At 54.7% G+C, this 20,534-nt stretch overlaps 1 protein-coding gene across 10 annotated transcripts in view; it reads right to left on the reverse strand.

Moving 5' to 3' along the window:
- The window catches only part of KCNQ2 (potassium voltage-gated channel subfamily Q member 2), a 36,392-nt gene that overhangs the window by 9,170 nt on the left and 6,688 nt on the right, over window positions 1-20,534 (reverse strand). For 2 of the 10 annotated variants that reach the window (XM_049777134.1, XM_049777127.1), the window contains exons 2-13: window positions 16,181-16,271; window positions 15,587-15,713; window positions 15,310-15,485; window positions 14,971-15,096; window positions 14,322-14,432; window positions 13,527-13,622; window positions 10,059-10,153; window positions 9,109-9,138; window positions 6,695-6,763; window positions 5,497-5,526; window positions 3,202-3,255; window positions 110-333 (exon numbers count right to left, since the gene is read on the reverse strand). In XM_049777134.1, coding sequence (XP_049633091.1) covers window positions 110-333; window positions 3,202-3,255; window positions 5,497-5,526; window positions 6,695-6,763; window positions 9,109-9,138; window positions 10,059-10,153; window positions 13,527-13,622; window positions 14,322-14,432; window positions 14,971-15,096; window positions 15,310-15,485; window positions 15,587-15,713; window positions 16,181-16,271 — 1,229 coding nt within the window. The remainder of the gene's footprint in view (window positions 1-109; window positions 334-3,201; window positions 3,256-5,496; window positions 5,527-6,694; window positions 6,764-9,108; window positions 9,139-10,058; window positions 10,154-13,526; window positions 13,623-14,321; window positions 14,433-14,970; window positions 15,097-15,309; window positions 15,486-15,586; window positions 15,714-16,180; window positions 16,272-20,534) is intronic. The other 8 variants (XM_049777137.1, XM_049777132.1, XM_049777135.1 and 5 more) reach the window with 5 other exon arrangements.

The raw sequence follows: 20,534 nt of genomic DNA on the forward strand, positions 1-20,534 counted from the left end.
GTGCTAAGCTCTGGTCCTTTCTGGGCCACTGCAGGTTCCAGAGGGTCAAGGGTGGCGTGGGGTGGTGGTGGTCCCCAGAAGGTAGGAGATGATGGCATTGCTGACCCACCTTCCGAGTTCTGGCGAGAAGCTGCACCTTTGATACGAAAGGCCTGGCGAGCCCGGCTGCGGTCCCCGAAACTCCAGCTCTTGGGCACCTTGCTGGGACTGTCCTCCAGACTGGGGTCCGCGCTGGGCGAACGCCGCACGGTCGGGGCCTGCGGGGACCCCTTCCCCTTGGCGGCCACACCGCGGGGGCTGGAGAAGACACGATCTTTCAAACTGACCTTCTGGCTGCTCCAGCAAGAACAGACAGACAGACGGACACACAGAGAGACAGCAAGAAGGTCACTGGGGACACGGACACAGGCGTCCGCTCCAGACGGACATGGTCCCCATGGAAGAAAGGGGGACAGCAACCGGAGGAGGCCAGTGGCCACGGTGGCGGGGAGAGAGGACCAACAGGGACTGTGTGAACCAAGCACAGGCCCGACCAACACTCAGGAGTTCTGTGTGGCCAGCAGGTGATGTGAGTGGCTCTTAAATCACTTTGGTAGTGGCCTGTGTCCATCTCCATGAGCAGTCCCCAGCCCAGGGCCTGAGGGAGGGGGATGAGATGAGGGTGGCCCCCATGGGACCCTTCGATGAAGCACAAGGAGGAACATCAGGACATGCGGTCCCTAATTGACCCAGCCAACTTGGGGTGTCTCTTTGTCTGCTTCTCAGACTTTGACCAGAATTGCACTGGCGGCCATGAGCAAGCCTCAACACTGGAGTTGAGACTCCAGACTTGGGGAAGCGCCACTGTGTTATGTATCCCAGCTCTGCGGGTCCCACGTAATTCCTGGACACAGGCCTTGATGCCCCAGACCAGTTTTCACACCCTCTGAACCTCAACATGGAGCTGGGGCTATGGAGACCTGCTGTGTTGGCTCAGGAAGGTGGACCTGGGCTCTGTGTGGCCACACAGGGCCGCAGACCAGCCCCCAAATGGCTCTGAGCTGGCCCTGGGTTGTCCCATGTGGAGCAGCTGTTGGGTGCCCTCGAGGCCAGTGATGTGGCCTCCCTGCATTAGCCCCAACCAAAACCCACAGCTGAGATATCTGAACAGCCTCAGAAGGAGAGCCTGGTGCAGAGGACAGAGCCAGGACACCTTAGGGCACTGGTTGTCCCCAAACCCCCAACATCACGGATGCTGCTGAGACGAGAAATTTCTGCTGGGACTAGCACCCAATTTTTACAGGAGCTTAATAGGAAGAAGTTTCTATGATAAATGGCCTTGTAAGGCATCCATCAGGGAAGGGTGTGTGGCCACCTAGTGGGACCCGATGCCAGACACGGGTATCTCTGGAGAAAAGATCTGGCTGGGGTGGGGGGGCTCGATGTGTCAGATCAACCAGAAGACGAAGTGCTAGGAGCAGTCTGAGTGGCCACATCCGAGCCCAGCTGGCTCTCTTGGCCACACTTCCCACTTCCAGAACATTCCCTTCCTCTGTGGACTCCTCTTCATCATATGCACCATTGGGGGCAGGAAAATACTCTCCTTATGCACCTCCTCACTCAGGCTGTCTCTAGTGCACAGAGGACCTTGGTCCCAGCAACTGGTCACGCTGTTCGCATTTCGGAATAGCTTTTTAGGACGGTACCTGCTAACTGCTAGTGGGGACAGGGGGTGGATGGGTGCCCCACAGCTGGTGAGGGGACTCAAGTTGTTTCCTGTTTCCATCAGAGGAGATGAGTGCAACCAGCAGGGAGCCTGGGAATTCCCGGAGACCTGCTCATCCAAGAGCGTAAGTCCCCAGACCTGAGCCCCAGGCAGGACTGTGGCATTAGTAAGCAGGAGGACAGTCAGGGAGCTCTGGACCCTGGTCCTCTCATGTCCTACCCAGTCACCCAAGCTGCCCAGTCCAGAGTCCCTGACAGCCGGCACCTTGCAGATCTGAAGGGAGTCCCTGCCTCTGTGCCAAAGGCGGAAACAATGATGGGTTTCCCTGTTGCGTGCACAAAAGGACAGTTTGTGGCCTCTTCTTGGGAACAGGGAAGGTGTGGGGGTCCAATGCCAAGGTCCAGCTTCTCAGCCCCACTTGTCACTAAGGCTACATGGGCACACACGGGAAAGGCACTCTCATGGCCAAAGCCCTGTCTACAGGTGGCCCAGCACAGTGGCGGGGCCACATCCATAGGAAGACAGGCCAACCCAGGAGCAGAGCCCGAGCAGCCTCACCACCCCCCCCTGACTCTCGGGGCCAGCGTGTGACCAGGAGCACCCAGACACAAAGTCTGGGCAAGCAAGGCAGCCTGAGCCAGGGCCCCCAACATCGTCTCCCATCCTGGAGCTCAGCCGTCCCTGTAAGCATCGATCTTGGGGCACACACAGGCAGCGGGGTGGGGGGTGGGAGGTGGCCCTCTGGCCCCTCAGTGCAGGATCTGGAGCATGCGCCCGTGCAGAGGTGCCAGCATGCTCCTCCCTAGGGGCACGGCCCCTCCCCAGACCCGCCTTGGCTCGAGCATGTCCAAGGGCCAGCGTGACACATGCACACAGTGGAGGACGGACGGACGGACGGACGGACGGTGCGGCTGGCACCGTGAGGGCAGGAAGGGGACCAGAGCAAGCAGGATAGATGCTCCCACACACCCAGCAGCAGGGGGGTCAGAGCGGGGAGGGGGCAGCCATGTCCTGCACTGCCTGTTTCTCGTTCACCCGAACCAGGTCTGCGCGGGGACAGGGGCCAGGGCCTCTGGGTCCTGCAGTCAGGACGGAGGGTGGAGCCTGGCACGCAAAGCCAGGACAGAACTGCTTGACCGCACCTCCATACCTGGCTGCTGGCTCAGGGGAGCTGTCCTAGGTAAGGCACAGAGCCAAGGTGCTGAATAAGTGAGATACCCCCCAGAAGGGGCTCACCAGTCGGGACAGGGTCTCAGAGCCCCTGACCGGCCCCCTCCAGCTTCAGCATAGTTTGGTTCAGTGGAGGGACGGGCCCAGCTGTGTGCTGCACCCACCAAGAAGTGGTCTGGCGCGTGAGGGGCCAGGCAGCCAATCCGAATTGGGGGGGCGAGGGGCCGGGGTGGGGCTGGTCTAGATCCTCTCAGAAGCGGGGAGTGTGTGGGATGGGGAGGCGGGTGCGAGCGTGCAGCGTGGCCGTCGGGGGCGCGACGCGGTACCTAGAGTGTCCAGGGCAACATCCACACAGGGACTCGCTGCACGGCCTGCCTGGACTGAAAACGAGGAGAGCGCAGTTAGTGTGGCCGCAGAGCCGGGAGCTAGCACGGGAAACCGGGCACCGCGCTCAGTGTGTGTGTGGGGGGCGGGCAAGCCCCCCAACCCGGGCCCCCCAGAGCTCCCCCGGCCTGGGAAAGAAAACAGTCCCTATTTTTGGAGAAAGGAAAAAAAAATTCGGTATTTCCTCCAAAAATACCTTTTCTTTCCAGAGTCCATGTCTGGGGCGCTGTGTTCAACGCTGTATTATTTTTTGCCAGATTCATGCCAACAAAAAAATAATACGTGGGCTGTGGCCCCTGCAAAAGGCTGTGTTAGCTGCACTAGATTCCAGAAAGTGCACATTTTAGGGAGGGAAAAATGTGCAGTTTGGTTTCACAAAGCAACCGCGGCTTCACCAAGCCCAGCCAGCTGAGGCCTTGGCTCTCTCGGCTGGGCCCAGCATGGGGCGGGGGGTACAGTCTCAGTCGGATCACCCCACCCTGCAGAGCACACCTACCCAAAGCCCCTTGTAGCAGCCCCACCACACACCAAGCAAAGACAGATCCAGAAGGCTGCTCCTTGTTGTCAATTCCTAAGGTGGCAGTTTTTAAACTGTGCCCAAGTAACCCAGATATGCCAGTGGTGTTGACTGAGGACACCGGATCCATTGGGGAGTCACAGCTGGGCCCCTGTCGCTGTCCAGCCCCTGGGTGCCAGCCACGCTGGGCACACATAAGACTGGGCCTGGAGCAGACCTCAACCAGCCCTCCCAGGGTCTTCAGATGGGCAAACCAGGCTCCCACCTGCAGCGCCTCCCCTGGGGAAAGAGGATAATGGACAGATGGTTCCGTCCCATTCCCAGTCAGCTGCCTCTGACCCCCAATACCACACCCGCCCAAACACATCCCAGAGCCTAAGGCTGAGAGAAACATGATGGCCGAGAACTTGGACTCCATGAGACCAAAGAAAATGACCCACATGAAGAAAATGCCCAGACTTGGGTATAGCTGAGTTGAACTTTGGGCAGTCTCAGAAGTCAGGCTGGCAAAGGGGGCAGGTGGCTGCCTGCCCAGGGGAATCAGATACTGATGGGCAAAGCCCAGGGCATCACAGTGTACCCCATACTGCTGACAGCCCCAGCACGAGGTTGGGGGAAGGTAAGGAAAGTTCTGGGGCAAAGGGAAAAGTCACATCCTGACATCATGTGACTGACCATGCAGACAACCTTGAACCCACACCAGCACTTCCTGCCCAGAACAAACCCTGGAACAGAGGGGGTGCCATCCACTGAGCTAAGGCCAGAGGCCAAGTGAGCACCCCATCCTATTCACCTATCAGCCAACCATTCTTCTTGGTGACAAGGGTCTAACCTGGAAAGTCACCCCTGTTTTATGGAAGGCACCAGGAGTTCTGGACAAGGTCCTCAGGTCTTTTCCAGGGCGGGCCTTTGGGAGGAAACTATGGAAGTTTCTGGAGACCCAGGGAGGCGCCTACCTGTCAGTTCTCACCTACATCCTGTACCTGGCGCAGACACTGAACCCCAAAGACTGCCGGCAGGGAAGGGGGCCCAGAAAGTTAGTGAAGGAATTAATGGTGCTTGGGGACAGGCAAGATTCCAATGTGGGAGGGGAGGAAGAGGGAAAGAGGGATAGAAAGGGAAGGAGGGAAAGTGAAGGAAGGAGAGAGAGGGAGGGAGGGAGAGGGAAGAAGAGAAAGAAAAAGGGAAGGAGTGAGTGAAGGAGGGAGTGAGGGAAAGAGTGAGGGAGCGAGGGATGAGGGGCCTAAGAAGGAAACTCTGGAGGGCACATGAGTCTCTTCAGGCCTGAAGCCTCAAACAGCAGTGAAATGACCAAGACGTTTGCTGCCCCCAGGGCCAGGTGCCAGGGTGGGCAAAGGGACAGCTACCAGCTGAGCCCCATCAGGGAGCCTCCCTGGGTCCCCTGTGGACCATACCACGCTGACCACAACCCAGCGCAGGCCTTAGGCCTCTTGGGGTCTCAGTGTCACTCCCTTGGGGACATGGGATGGTGGAGCCTGGAGACGGGGACGCACCTGAGGACTGGCCCATGGCTTCCCCTCCAGCCTGAAGCAGAGGCCAGTGGGTGCTGCGTATGGGGGCCCAAGGGTGGTCAGAAGAGAGAAAAGTGATTTAAACCACATCACCATCAGGTTCCACACAGGCCCATGCAGCCCTTGGCTCCCCCGAAACACCTGTGTACACTGCACACGACACCAGCTGTGCACACAGCGCCACTGACCTTGGGGAGGGCTCTGGCTGCGGCTCCTTCCTGTAAAGAAAGGGGGATGATGAGCATCTCCCTGAAGCCACAAAACCCCACAAAAACCCAGTGCAGCCACATTCACAGCCACACACACACCACACCACACCACACCATGACCATGCACACATAGACCCCACTCCCACCCACAAAACAGTGAGCCACAGAGACCCCCCTCAACACCCACACACAGACACCTCCCATTCGCGGCCTCCCCTGTTAGTCTCCCTACCAGTTCTTGTGCTCTCCCTAAACCCATCCTCATCCTGCCCTTCACAGCTTTGTCCATTCCATAACCAGAGTGAGGCAGGCCCTGGCCCAGGGTCGAAGACACTAAGACATACCAGCATCTGGAGCCTAAGTTGGGTCCATACTCTGTTCCTCAGGTGGTCCCTGCTTCCCACAGCCCTGTGAGCCCCGTGGGTCTGGTCTGGTCTTGAGGCTGCTAAACATTGATTTCAGCTTCTCCAAGCTCATAGAGACACTCAGAATTGGGCTCAGGGGCTGGAGCCATAGGAAGGATGTTTGCCTTGCAAGTGGCTGTCCCAGGTTTGAGCCAGCTAGGAGTAATCCTAAGTATAGAGCTGGGGGTAACCCATGAGCGCTGCTGAGTGTGACCCCAAAACAAAAAAACAAACAAAACAAAAAATAATTGGGTTCAGGGGCCAGAGCAATAAATAGCACAGCAGTAGGGCATTTGCTTGCATGTGGCCAACCTGGAACGAACCCAGGTTCGATCCCCAGCATCCCATATGGGCCTGCCAGGAGCAATTTCTGAGAGCAGAGAGAAGAGTAAGCCCTGAGCGCTGCTCGGTGTGACCCCCCAAAACAAAAAAAAATTGGATTCAGGGGTCCTGGTATTCAGGTGAGCTGCGAGTTCTGGGGCACAGCTACCCTCAATTCTGACTGCATACCCCTCTGTCTGGGAGACTCTCTTCCCCATTCCTGTCTATTGAAGCCCTTCACAGATGCTCACAGCCCACCACAACCAGGACCCCAGAACAATCTCAGGGCAATGTGTCCTCCACCACATGGGTCGTGCTCAGGGTCACTCCTATCCATGACCCCCCCATCCCATTCTCTGACCTCTCTCCCACTGACCGATGACCCTCCTATCCCATCCCCTGACCTCTCCCCCACTGACTGATGCTCCACCCCACCCCACCCCTGCGCCTACCTGAAGGCGAGTCCAGATTTGCTCTTGAGGTTCCTGAGCAGCTCCAGCTGGTTCAGAGGAGGAATCAGTCTGTGTTGAGAAGGAGAAGCATCAACCCAGCAGCACAGGACAGAAGCCAGAGCAAGGCAGACCCAGGTGTCCTGGGTTGGCTCCTCTCTGGGCCCTGGGCACCAGCTGCAACCTCTGAGCTGCACTCCAACCAGGTCTGGGGTTCCCCTCATGCCACAGCAGAGAGTGGGAGTCTTGCCTTATAGTCACAACACCCCCAACTTATCTAGGGTCAAGATTTCTCTCTGTGGTACTGTTGTCTGCCAAAGCCAGGGAGGGGTGTTGGGGGCTAGCGAAGGGAGACATCAGCAAAGGCACCCCCATAGGAGGGAACCCCTGCCTGTTCGTCTAGAGAAGCTGGGACCCTCCCAGCACTCCTACCACCAGCATCACCCTTCTCTGCACCCTCAACCCTGCGCTGAATTCCAGGGGCGCTGCTGACTCAACGCCTGGTCCCAGCCTCAATGGCCTGGCAGCTGTCTGCAAATCACAAGGCTCTGGGATCACAGGTCCTACTTTGTGGGCCCCTGACAGCAGGAAGTCCTGTGCCCCCTTGATCCTCTCCCCTTTAAGAGACATTTTTCAATTATGAGGCCCTAGCTTATCTTATCCATCTGACCTGTTCAGCCTGTTGAATCCCAAATGCCCTCCTAAACCAAGCCCAGAGACCCCAGACAGCACTAGCTTCTGAGCCCTGTCTCTGCTGTCTTCCCAAGCTGGGGACCACTCAGCCGTTTGATGGCCTCCTGGGGGTCGTTGCTTCTTCCATCCCCTCCAAAAGGACTCCAGGCCAGCAGAGCACCCCCTCCCACTGTGAGGTCTGGTACCTCATCCTCATTCCTCAACTTTGTTCTTCCCAGATACCATTAGGCCCACAGTCCCTTGCTCTCCTCAGTACTGGGCTCTGCTCACATCCCACCCCTGCTCCCCACACATGTGGCATCTGGTTCCTGTGCAGCCCAGTGGCGCCTGGTGCCCCGGACCCCAGAAGAAGTGGGGAGCCTATGGGAGCCATGCCTCTTCTAGATTGTTCCCCACCCTAGTGACAGTGGTGGCCATCAGGCTCCGATTGGCTCATGCCAAGGACAGGAATGGCCACCTCCCTCCTCAGTCCCCCACTGAACAAAGACCCAGAGCCCCCTTGCCCACACAGGTCCAGGGGTAGGGACACGGATGACAGCCCTCAGCCAGATGGGTGGCATGCCTGGGACACAGAGGAGCATTGGACAGTGCACCTGTGAGGCCACACACACATGCCCTGTGACTTCCTGGGGGCCCAAGAGCCAATGGCAGGGCTCACATGGACATTTCCTGGGACAAAGAAAAGAGGGAACTATTGGATGGGCCAACAGGAAAAAGACCCCAGACCCAGGACGTGGACACATCCTGACAATGAGCGATCTGGAGAGCCTGAAGAAAAGGGGCGCGAGTCACCCAGGCCCCTAGGAGCCTTTCAGTGCCTGCAGTGGGGTCCTCCAGAGCAGTGGTCCTCAAACTATGGCCCGCGGGCCACATATTGTATTTGTATCTGTTTTGTTTCTTCATTGCAAAATAAGATATATGCAGTGTGCATAAGAATTCGTTCATAAGTTTTGTTTTTACTATAGTCAGACCCTCCAATGGTCTGAGGGACAGTGAACTGGCCCCCTGTTTAAAAAGTTTGAGGACCCCTGCTCCAGAGCATCTGAAACCTGGGAGCAGACTCAGAAGACAGGAGAGCTGCACCCCATAACTGCCACCTGGGCTCTGGGGTCCGGAGTCCCCAAGCAGCAGGAGGTGAACATACTGGGGTGTATGTGTGTGTATCGAGATGGTCAGCATTAAAAGCTCTCCTGTCACTGGGGAGAGGGTACCCCATCTCTGCAGTGTTGGGAGTACCTAGAAATCCCTATCTGAGTAAATGGTCCTCGAAGAGCTATGTCACTATCTAAGAGATCCCCCAGACAGTGATGATTAGAGGTCCACAGGGGATCCAGTGCAGAGTAAGGGGCCCAAGATAAACGGATTGGAGGTACCCTTCATGGGTCCCCATTTTCACTAAGGGGGCTGTGTGGAGGGGGCAGAGGCAAGGCAGGGAGCTGGCAATGGACGGTCGCGGCAGGGAGCAATAGGAGCAATACAACTGGGAACCCGGGATGGACTTGAGCGGACAAGCAGCAGCTGACGGGGAAACACAGGTGAGCAAGTTGTTCCAGGCGGGTCAGGATACACAGGTGACAGGGAGGCCTGACATCTGGGGATGGGGGGGTTACAGGACGGGCGGGAGTGCAGGGCTGGCGGGCAGGCGGTACTGTGGACCGGACTGGACAGGATCAGGCCAGTTCAAAGGGGACCACACCACACACACGCTCGGCCATGCCTCCTACCTGGACGCCCCGTAGGTTTGAGGTTGCGAGCTTTCGAGGGTTACACACACACACAGAGGGGAAAGAACAGAACATTGAAAGAGGACAGGATAAGAGAAAGAAAGAAATAGAAAAAGGGAAGAAAAAAAAAAAGGAACAAAGAAAATTAGCATGAGGTCTGGTCTGCTGGGCACCCAAGCCTCAGCATTGCAAGGACGGCTTAAGGGAACACTTGAAAGAATCCGGCAGCTGAATGGAGACCCAGGATTTCTCACTCCGGTGCTTCGTCCAGCCCAGAGGTGGGCAGTGGGTGGGTGGGCACAATCTGGCCTGTCTCCCTTTAGACTTGGTCACAAAGAACCCAGGGCTCAGGAGTGGAGACCCCAGAAGGGAAGTCAAAACCCAGCTTCATCTCTCCAGCAGCAGATCCTGGGGGTAGGTGGAGTCCACAGCCTCACAGGCATGGGGCATATAGGCTTCCCCACTCCGAGCCATATTTCCCCCTGAAAAATAGGACTTTACTGAAACCTAGTAAACCCCTGAGAACTGATTTCTCCAACTTTGCGGCAGGGATCCTGGGTCGACACAATTCTCCTTGACCCTAACACTTCACTGTGTCTGCGACACATCTTCCCCCAAAGACCTTGCTTGGTCTGCTGGGAAAATGGGATGAGTCCCCCTCTGCCTCCTGAGCAAGTGTACCATCCAGTAAAGGGGTCAGGAAAGGAGCATTGACCCAGAATCAATTGACTCTGATTTCTCCGCAAATCAGAGTATGAAAGCAAGAGAGAAAGAAAGAGGGGAGTGTCATTACCAAACAAAAAACCAAACCAATAAATGCTGTAGAGTACATAAAAAATAAAAATAAAAAAATCACACAGAACTCCCCTCTGAATGTGCGTCAGCTCAGAAAACAGAGAAATGAAACCTCAGTGAAAACAAGAGGAAGAACAGACATGCGGGCTGCATACCTGTACATGGGCACGGTCACCGTACGCTCATAGTACTGCCACGTGGAGTGCAAATCAGTGCGTGACAGGTTCGTAGCATAGAATCTCCAGGCAGACTGTAGAGGAAAGAAGGGTCAGTGCAGCAGACACAGGGCACCTCCAAAGTGACCATGGTGTGGTCCATCGAGATAGCCTGTCCTTACCAATCCTGGCCCTTAGTACCCTATATCCTTGATGTTTTTGTTGTTTTTGTTTGTTTGTTTGCGGGTTATACTAGGCAGTGTTCAGGGATTATTCCTGGCTGTGCACTCGTCAATCACTCTTGGCAGGCTCCAGGGACCCTATGAGATGCTGGGTACTGAACCCGGGCTGGCTATGTGCAAGGCAAATGCCCTCTCTCCTGTACTATCACTCTGGCCAAGTAACATCAAATATTTTGTGGATACATCAAACCATTCTTCTGAAATGACAGCATCATTTTGCATTCCACCAATCATACCTGAAGGTTCTGATTTCCACATTTCCACTAAGTTAGTCAGTCCAGGAGATGGGAAGAGTTTCCTTTTCTTTTTCTTTTTTGCTTTCGGGCAGCACTGGCAGTGCTCAAAGGTTACTTCTGGCTCCTCTGCACTCAGAAATTACTCCTGGCAGGCTTGGGGTTGGAGGAATTCTATGGAATACTGGGGATCAAACCTGGGTTGTCCACATGCAAGGCAAATGCCCTGCCAGCTGTGTATTGCTTCAGTCTTGACTGAGAGGTTTTCTTATCATAGGTTTTGCTCTGCGTTTTCCAGTGATTAATTATGTGTCATGTACTAAAGGCCATCTGTGTTCTTCCGAAATTCTTTGTCCATATATTTTCAAATGCGGCTCCTTCTCTTTTTGTGGTGCGACTATTGGAATTCTTTGTGTTTTGGTGAGAGCAGAGCCTTCACAGACTTAAGACTGGTGAATACTCATTTTCATTCTGTGGGCATTTCCCTCTCTCTTCTTCTTAGATATACAAACATGTTACATTTTGATACATTCCTGTTTCTCTCTTTCCCTTTGTGACCTACCTGGCTTTCGGTATCAAGGTCATATGAATTTACACCTGTTTAATTCTAAGCTTTTTTAAAAATATGCTCTTTGGATCCACTGGAATAAGATTACAAGCACAGGGACCCTTATTCGGAAGCGCAACAGTGGTCTTTCTTTCTCTCTCCTTCCTTCCTTCCTTCCTTCCTTCCTTCCTTCCTTCCTTCCTTCCTTCCTTCCTTCCTTCCTTCCTTCCTTCCTTCCTTCCTTCCTTCCTTCCTTCCTGTCTGTCACACCTGGCAGCGCTCAGGGGTTACTCCTGGCTCTATTCGGAAGCGCAACAGTGGTCTTTCTTTCTCTCTCCTTCCTTCCTTCCTTCCTTCCTTCCTTCCTTCCTTCCTTCCTTCCTTCCTTCCTTCCTTCCTTCCTTCCTTCCTTCCTTCCTTTCTGTCTGTCACACCTGGCAGCGCTCAGGGGTTACTCCTGGCTCTATGCTCAGAAATCGCTCCTGGCAGGCTCAGGGGACCATATGGGATGCTGGGATTTGAACCACCGACCTTTTGCATGCAAGACAAATGCCTTACCTCCATGTTATCTCTGGCTCCTTTTCTCGAGGGGTCCTGGAGGTCTCATTTTGCCTGTCTCCTCGTCATCCTATCTGCCACCCCCTCTTCCTAGCTCCCCACATCTCTGAGCCTCAAATACTCCCTTCTGCCTCCTAAATGTGGGATCTAAATCTTCTCTTGATAGCTCCTATCTTTTATCTCCTGTGCTCTCCCCAGCACCTATGCTCCGTTCATGTGTCCCTGTCCCATCCTATGCCCTGTGTGCCATCTCCTGGCTACTGTACCTGCCCTGGGGGATGGTTTCTCAGCCTTTACCTCTCAATAAGAACTGTGAGTACCACAATTACACACACCTTTCTATCAGTAAAAAGTACTGTCCCACCCAGACTCACCTACCAAAACCTAGGGCACCTGCTTGCCTCTATTCTTTGTCCTGTTCTAAGTCTCTGTGATCTGGATTCTTTTTTTTAAATTATCTTTATTTAAAACACCATGATTACGGGGCCGGAGAGATAGCATGGAGGTAAGGTGTTTGCCTTTCATGCAGGAGGTCATCGGTTCGAATTCCGGCATCCCATATGGTCTCCCATGCTTGCCAGGAGCAATTTCTGAGCATGGAGCCAGGAATAACCCCTGAACACTGCCGGGTGTGACCCAAAAACCAAAAACCGAAAAACCAAAAAAAAAAAAAAACCACCATGATTACAAATATGATTGTAGTTGTATGATTATAGTCATGTAAAGAACACCCCCCTTGGGGCCGGTGAGGTGGCTCTAGAGGTAAGGTGTCTGCCTTGCAAGTGCTAGCCAAGGAACGAACCACGGTTAGATCCCCCGGCGTCTCATATGGTCCCATTAAGCCAGGGGCAATTTCTGAGCACGTAGCCAGGAGTAACCCCTGAGCATCAAATGGGTGTGGCCCCAAAAACAAAACAAAACAAAACAAAAAAAGAACACCCCCCCTCACTAGTGCAAGATTCCCACCACCAATTGCCCAGATGTGAACTGGATTCTAAGGTGATAAAGTCCATCAGTCCAGGGGTCATAGTGATAGCACAGCAGGAAGGGCTTTTGCCTTGAACAATGCTGACCTGGGTTCGGGTCCCATAGGATCCCATAGGATCTCCTGAGCCTGAATGATTCCTGAATGCAAAGCCAGGAGTAATTCTGGAGAACCATTGGATATGGCCACAAAACAAAACAAGATAAATACTAGGAGCCAGACACAGTACAAGGGTTAAGGCACTTGAGTTGCATGTCAGTGTTCCAGGATCCATCCTAGAGCCTCATATGGTCCCCAAGTTTCACCAGGAATAATCCCTAAAGACAATTAGGAATATACTCTGAACACCCTCAGGTGTGGCCCCAAAACAAACCAACCAAAAATGACAATGAATAGCATTAGAAAAGGTTTCCCAGGGCAATATCACAGGCCTTCTACGTAGCTGATCCAGAGTCGATCCCCAGCATCCCACGGGAACCCCAGAGTCTACCATGAATGACTCTTGAGCACAGAGTCATGAGTAACCCAGAACACTGCCAAGTGTGACCCCTCCAAAATATGTCCATCAGCCCATCTCAAGTACCCCCTGTAGTCAGGTATCCCACAGTGCCCTCAGTGGACAGGAACACATGGCACCCCTCTGTGGCTACCTCAGCCCAAAAAGGTGTTTTGAGGAACCACTTGGATGGATTTAGAGACTAAGTGTAGAGCATATGGCTACAATTCAGATTACACACACACACACACACACACACACACACACACACCACAAAATCCAGGGTGAGCAGAAAAGACAGCCCTGGGAGTAACCATTATGAGGAGACTTCCTGGAAGAGCTGCCCAACTCCATCAAAGCCCTGGAGCTTCAAGCCCATATGGGGTGCCCAGGTCTGGTCAGCATACCTGAATCAGGCCTGCTGCAGGGTTCCGTCTCTTCTCAAAGTGCTTCTGCCGATGCTGCTCCTGCACCTTCAGGGCAAAGCCTGAGCCCAGGATGCCCTGCAAGGCCCCAAGTCAGACAGCCCAGGACCTGCACAGGCCCCACTTTCTCCTGAAAATTCCTGGTTCTTCCCCTCAGCCCACTATGGACACCCAAATATCCCTCGGACCTGCCTGGACATTCCCAGATCCTCCCTTCAGATCTACCCAGGAACCCCCAAATACCCTAAATACCTACCTAGGAGCCCCACCTCCTCCCCTTAGACTTGCCTGGAGGCCCCAACTCCTCCCCTCAGACATGCTTATGGACCCCAACTTTTCCTCTCAACTTTCCCAAAAAACACTCAGAAATCCAAATCCCCCCAAACTACTCAGAAACACCTAGTAACTTCAAATCCTCCTCAGCCAACCTAGGAGCCCCCAACTCCTTTCAGGTAGCCCAGTTCCTTCCTCAGACCAAGCAGGGACCCCAACTTTACCTAGGGACCCTAAATCCTCCCCTCTAACACTTCAGAGACCCGCCCACCTGCCCTCTGACCCTTGCAGAGACTCCGCCCATCTTCCCCCTGACCCTTCAGAGACCTATCCACCTCTCTACTTCCCCACAGAGGCCTAATCCTTTTGGAAAAGGCCAGAAAGGGGGAAGTAGGTCCCCACACCATCCCTAGGCCCCAGATGGGCATCTCCTGCTGTGCCCCTTGTCCCAATGCCATAGTCAGTATTTGGATCCCATGGGGAGGCTCTGGCCCCAATACTCACCGCGGGTAATGCAAAGAAGGAGACACCTATGAGGGTGAAGGTGGCAGCCAGAAGCCTCCCATTCCATGTCTGCGGGTACTTGTCTCCATAGCCAATGGTGGTCAGTGTGATCTGGGGGCAGTAGAGTTGCTCAGGGCAGGGGCCCACCCACACCCAGGGGCTCAGGTCTGGCATCCACTGAGGCCTCAGGTAGAGGCATCTCTGGGATCTGTCCCCCCAAAGCCTGGGACCTCTCCAAACACAGGGATAAAGGCCAGGCCCTCAAAGGGAAAGAGGCTTGAGACATGTCTGAGGAGAGGGGTGGCCGGGGGTATGGGGCACCCAGGTAGGCCTGGCTCAGTGCAGGCTCAGACAGTGGGAGGGCTGTTGGGGTGAGTCATCAAGCCTGAAGAAATGTGGCTGATTCCCAGACCCTGAGCCCCTGGGATGGGTGACAGTGACCCTGCCTGTGCCCAGGAAATCAGGGCTCGGGCAGGACAGGGGTAGGGAAGTGATCAGGTCATGCCCTTGTGCTGGAGGACTGGTGGGCCCCTTATCCACCTGGCAGGCCACCTGGCCAGCAGGTGGCACTAGAGATAAGCCAGCTCAGCCCTGGGCTCCTAGAGGAGGCAGAAACCATGCCCCAGTGGCAATGCGAAAACCAACTCACCAGGCCCCACCAGAGCGCATCAGCATAGGTGTCAAAATGGTCATTCTCACCCTTCTCTGCCAGATACACCAGGAACGAGGCCAGGATGAGGCAGAGGAAGCCAATATACCAGGCAGTAACCAGCTCCTGCAAGACCAACGAGCCATGCCCAGAGTAGGAAGGCCAGCACCTATGGTCAGTATTTCCAGAGCTAGCTCCCCCAGTGGGGTACCCCCATCCTGCGTATCTGCCTTGGGAGCCCCCAGATCCTCAAGCCAGCCCTGGGGAGTCTCCCACCCAGACCACCTGTGTGTTGTCGGTGAACAGAACTCTAAAAGCTGGCTGCCTACACCCACACACCTTGCTGTGTGCATACACCACCGAGCCCAATAGCTTCCAGGTACCCCCGCGACGGTCCATGCGAATCATTCGGAGGATCTGGAGGAAGCGCAGGCTGCGGAGGGCCGATGTGGCAAAGACATTGCCCTGGGAGCCAGCGGCCAGCACTGCGATGGAGGCAATGAGGACCATGATGTCTGCAAAAAGAGTAACCAAGATGAACACTGCCTCCTGCTGCCCCTGCCTTACCCAGCCCTGCCCTGCCCTCAGGTCTGGCTGACCCGTCCCAGAGCCTCACCTATGACACAGAAGGGCTTGCGGGCAAACTTGAGTCGACCCCTCCAGCCCCGGTAGCGGCAGCAGCAGCCGGCAGCCCAGATACGCACGAAGTACTCCACGCCAAACACCACGATGGTGACGATTTCCTGGGGGGGGGGGGAGCCATGCTGAACCCAACCGGAGCAGGGGGGCTAGAGTTGAAAGCCACTAGGGGGCACTGCCCTGGCCCACAGGCCTGGTGGGGTTCAGGGTGCATAGAAGCAAGAGCAAGCCTGGGGAACCCCACATCCTCCTAGCACTGAGAGCAACATGGACTTGATGCTGGTTGCCAGTACATGCTGAGGGACACCCACACCTCTGCAGAGAGGAGATTGGGGCAAAATGGGACATGGGAAATGGTTTTTTGGGGGACCACACCCGGTGATGCTCAGGCTATCAGCTCAGAAATCACTCCTGGCTTGGAGGACCATATGAGATGCTGGGGGATCAAACCTCGGTCCATCCTATGTCATCGGCATACAAGGCAAACACCCTACCTCTGTGCCACTGCTCCACCCCCCAGGAAATGAGTTTTGTAGGTGGTGGGAAGGGGACGCACACCCTGTGAGCTCACCAGGATGTAGAGGGCTCCCTCAGAGCTCTTCTCGTACTCCTTGATGGTGGAAAACACAGATAGCACGAGGCAGGAGAAGACCAGGAGGAACCTGGGGGACAGAGAGGGTCAGCAGTGACTGGGCTGCCTTCTGCTGCAGCCCTCAGAGTCCAGCGAGCTGAGGGCCTGTCCCTGTGTGAGGCAGGAGATGCCCCTGCAGCAGTGTGGCAGCTCCGGGTGTGAGAGAAACAGCCCAATTCCCAAACCGCAATTCATTTCCTCGGCTCATTAGCCGGTTCGTTCAATTAATGGCCAGGCAAATCCATGTCCTTTATCTGGGAGCCTCAGGCTGCTCAGCCCTCCAGGGAGGCAATGGAAACCTTGGACTGAGCTCTGTCTGGGAGGGGTCCCAGACCAGCTCGCCTCCTGCAATGTGGGAACCCAGGGCTGAAGGAGCATGTCCTGGGGCCTAGTAACTGTCAGTGAGACCACAGCAGGAATGGCAGGGGACCTCAGCTGGCAGCCCACATCTGCACTGACCCCAAAAGTGCACCCCAAGACCTGCTTTTGTGAAGGACAAGAACCTTTTCTTTTTTTTTTGGGAGGGGGGAGTCACACCTGGCAGCACTCTGGGGTTCCTCCTGGCTCTAGAATCTAGAGGGGTCTCAAACTCAATTTACCTGGGGGCCGCAGAAGGCAAAGTCGGGGTGATCCTTGAGTGCAAAGTCAGTAGTAAGCCTTGAACATTGGGGGGTGTGACCCAAACAACTAAAACAAAACAAAACAAAACAAAACAAAAGATTCCTCTAGGGCAGGGCCACAAAATGTTGTATGGAGGACCGTTTGCGGCCCACAGGCCGCGAGTTTGAGACCCCTGTTTTGCTCCTGGTAGGCTCAGGAGACCATATGGGATGTCGGGATTCGAACCACCATCCTTCTACATGAAAGGCAAATGCCCTATCTCCATGCTATCTCTCCGACCCCTCTTTTTTTTGTTTGTTTGTTTGTTTGTGGGCCACATCAGGTGATTACTCAGGAATTACTCCTGGCTATGCACTCAGAAATCACTCCTGGCTCGGGGGACCACATGGGACACCGGGGATCGAACCAGTTCCATCCTTGATCTGCCGATTGCAGAGCAAATGCCCCCTACCGCTGTGCTAACACTCTGGCTCAGACAAGAGCCTTTTCTAAAGTGCAGAATAAAAGGTCCAGGTTGAGATTGGAGCAATAGAACAGCGGGAGGGTGTTTGCCTTATATGGAGCTAGTAACCCAGGTTTGATCCCTGGCATCCTATATGATCTCCCCAAGCACACCAGGAATAGTTTGAGTGCACAGCTGTGAGTAACGCTCTGAGAGCTGCCAGGTGTGGCCCCAAGACAAAACAAAACAAAAAGAAAGAAAAAGCAGGGGCCGGGCAGTGGCACTGGAGGTAAGGTGCCTGCCTTGCCTGTGCTAGCCTAGGACGGACCGAGGTTCGATCCCCCGGCATCCCATATGGTCCCCCAAGAAGCCAGGAGCAACTTCTGAGCGCATAGCCAGGAGTAACCCCTGAGCGTCACAGGGTGTGGCCCAAAAACCAAAAAAAAAAAAAAAAAAAAAAAGAAAGAAAAAGCCCAGGTTACAGTGGCCGGGCCCTCCCAACGCACTTCCAGAAGCTTCTCAAACACTCATCCAGAACATTTCACAGTAGCCTGGCCTGGACATACCAGGCATCCAGTTAGCCCCTAATTAGCACAAATTACAGTTCAAGAGGTGACGAACTCAGGCATGGACACTTCAGGGCTTCTTGAAAATGGCTAGGAACAGCCAGCCAGCCAGGAAGTGTCACATGCAATGAGTGTGGTATGTCTCAGAGCCAGGACGGCCCCATCAAGAACCACAGCCACTGCAGACCCAGGATGGGGCCACAGGCAGATGGACAGCATCGTCTCCAAGATGCAGCTACTTCAGCTGCTCTTCTGGGGCTCACCTGCTGGTGCTCAGAAGCTCGAACCCAGGCCACCTGCACACACAGTCTGAGCTCCAGCCTGCAGTGACCCTCTGCAGCTCACCAGCTGACGAGCAGGCTGGCAGAGGAAGCCAGTTCAATGCATCTTCCTCCATTTCCTGTCCACACGCACTGCACCACTCTGGACCTCAGAGTGACAACCCTCTGGTGACAACCCATAGGGAGATGTGGCTGTGATGGGGGACAATTGGAGGCCCTTCCTGCTGAGGACCTGTCTGGAGGTAGACTCAAGGAGTCTCATGGGCCCCAACAACACCAGTACTGCACAATTGCCTCTTCCAGTACCTGGAGAGTGTCAGACACTGGCTCTTCTGCAGGCTGCCCTAGTGCCAAGCACTGTGACATCCCAGGTACCCATACAGACCACAAGGCACCTTGCACCTTGCTGTGATGTCCAGGTGTGTTGGAACTGTGGATGTGGATAGGGGTGTCCCAATGGGCTGGTAGCCAGGAGGCTCTGGGGAGCCACAGGGAAGCAGCTGACTTAGCACACAGCCAGGGACTGAGTCCACATCTCCATGGATCTCCCAAGAAGGGGCATCCCAAGGTGAGAGCAGAGAAGGGTGCATGGAGGGTCAGGTTTCCCATTCCCAATGAGTCTCCCCACACCCATGGCAGCAGCAGCCCCAAACTGTGAACTTCCCACCCTTCTGTTACCAGTCTCAGACCAAGACCAGAACCCCGAGCACAGACAGCATCCCAAAGCAGCATACCTCCGAGTTCCATTAGCACACTGAGCCTCATGCACTGCCCTGATCCCCACATAGCACCCCAAACTCCACAAAGCTTCCTATCCCTCTGGGTGGGGGTTAGCCCTCCACAGCAACCTGAACTCCTCTATGGACAGAAACTCGCCAGTCAGGGCAGGGCCTTAATCTCTGGGTCCCTGAGACAGCCATGCTGGGGTGTCTGCCTGGGGTGCGCCCCCTGTACCACCCCTACCTGAAGCCGGTATGGTTTCCCTCTCACTGGCTGCAGACTCCAGGCTCTGCCCAGCTCTGGGATACTTACCCCCCTAAAATGTCCAGGGGGAACACCCCAGGCAGAGTCTCATGTCAGAGCATCCTATGGGTGGGATTGATCTCCTTCAGCCTTCCTGGTGCCTCCCACAGATCAGCATCCAATAGTCACATCCCAAGGACATGGCAGGACATCTGCGATAGATGCTCTGGGAATCCTTCACAAGGCCAAGGGCAGAGGAAATCCTCATACTGCCCTCCACACAAGGAGTCCACGGAAGCCTGAATTTTGTTTTATAAGAAACACACAGAGAGGGACTGGAGTGGTGGTGCAGCAGTAGGGCATTTGCCTTACATGTGGCTGACCAAGAAAGGACTACAGTTCTATCCCCCGACATCCCATATGGTCCCCCAAGCCAGGAGCAATTTCTGAGTGCAGAGCCAGGAGTAACCATTGAGTGTCACTGGGTCTGGCCCAAAGAAACCAAACAAACAAAAAAAGAAACACACGGAGAGGGACTGGAATGAGAGCACAGTGGTAGAGCATTTGCTTTGCACGAGGCCGACTCTGGACAGACCCAGGTTAGATCCCTGGAATCCCATATGGTCTTCCAAACCTACCAGGAGCAATTTATGAGTGCAGAGCCAGGAATAACCCCTGGACTCTGCCAGGTGTGGCCCCCCAAAATAAAAAAAGAAGCAGAGAGCCAGAGCAATAGTACAGCAGAGTGAGTTTTTGCCTTGCATGCAGCTGGCCTGGGTTTGATCCCTGGCATCCCAAATAATCCCTGAGCACTGCCAGAAATGACCCCTAGGTGAGAAGAGCCAAGAGTAACCCTTAGACACCATTGGGTGTGGCCAAAATCCAAACAAAAGTAACAATAAGGGGCCAGAGAGCTAGCATGGAGATAGGGTGTTTGCCTTGCATACAGAAAGACGGTAGTTTGAATCCCAGTATCTCATATAGTTCCCCGAGCCTGCCAGGAGTGATTTCTGAGAGTAGAGCCAGGAGTGACCCCTGAGCACTGCCGGGTGTGACCCAAAAACCAAAAGAAAGAAAGAAGAAAGAAAGGAAGGAAGGAAGGAAGGAAGGAAGGAAGGAAGGAAGGAAGGAAGGAAGGAAGAAAGGAAGGAAGAAAGGAAGGAAGGAAGGAAGGAAGGAAGGAAGGAAGGAAGGAAGGAAGGAAGAAAGAATAAAAGAAACACACAGGTGCCAGAGAGATAGCAAGAGCAGTAGGGCATTTGCCTTGTAAGCATCCGATCCAGGGCAGACCGAGTTTCAAATTCCAATATTCCATATGGTCCCCCGTGCCTTCTACGAGCAATTTCTGAGCACAGAGCCAGGAGGCCAGGAGTAACCCCTCAGCGTTGCTGGGTGTGACTCAAAAAACAAAAAAACAAACC

The sequence above is a fragment of the Suncus etruscus genome, chromosome 7 (genome assembly GCF_024139225.1).
Source record: "Suncus etruscus isolate mSunEtr1 chromosome 7, mSunEtr1.pri.cur, whole genome shotgun sequence".
Classification (NCBI taxonomy): domain Eukaryota; kingdom Metazoa; phylum Chordata; class Mammalia; order Eulipotyphla; family Soricidae; genus Suncus; species Suncus etruscus.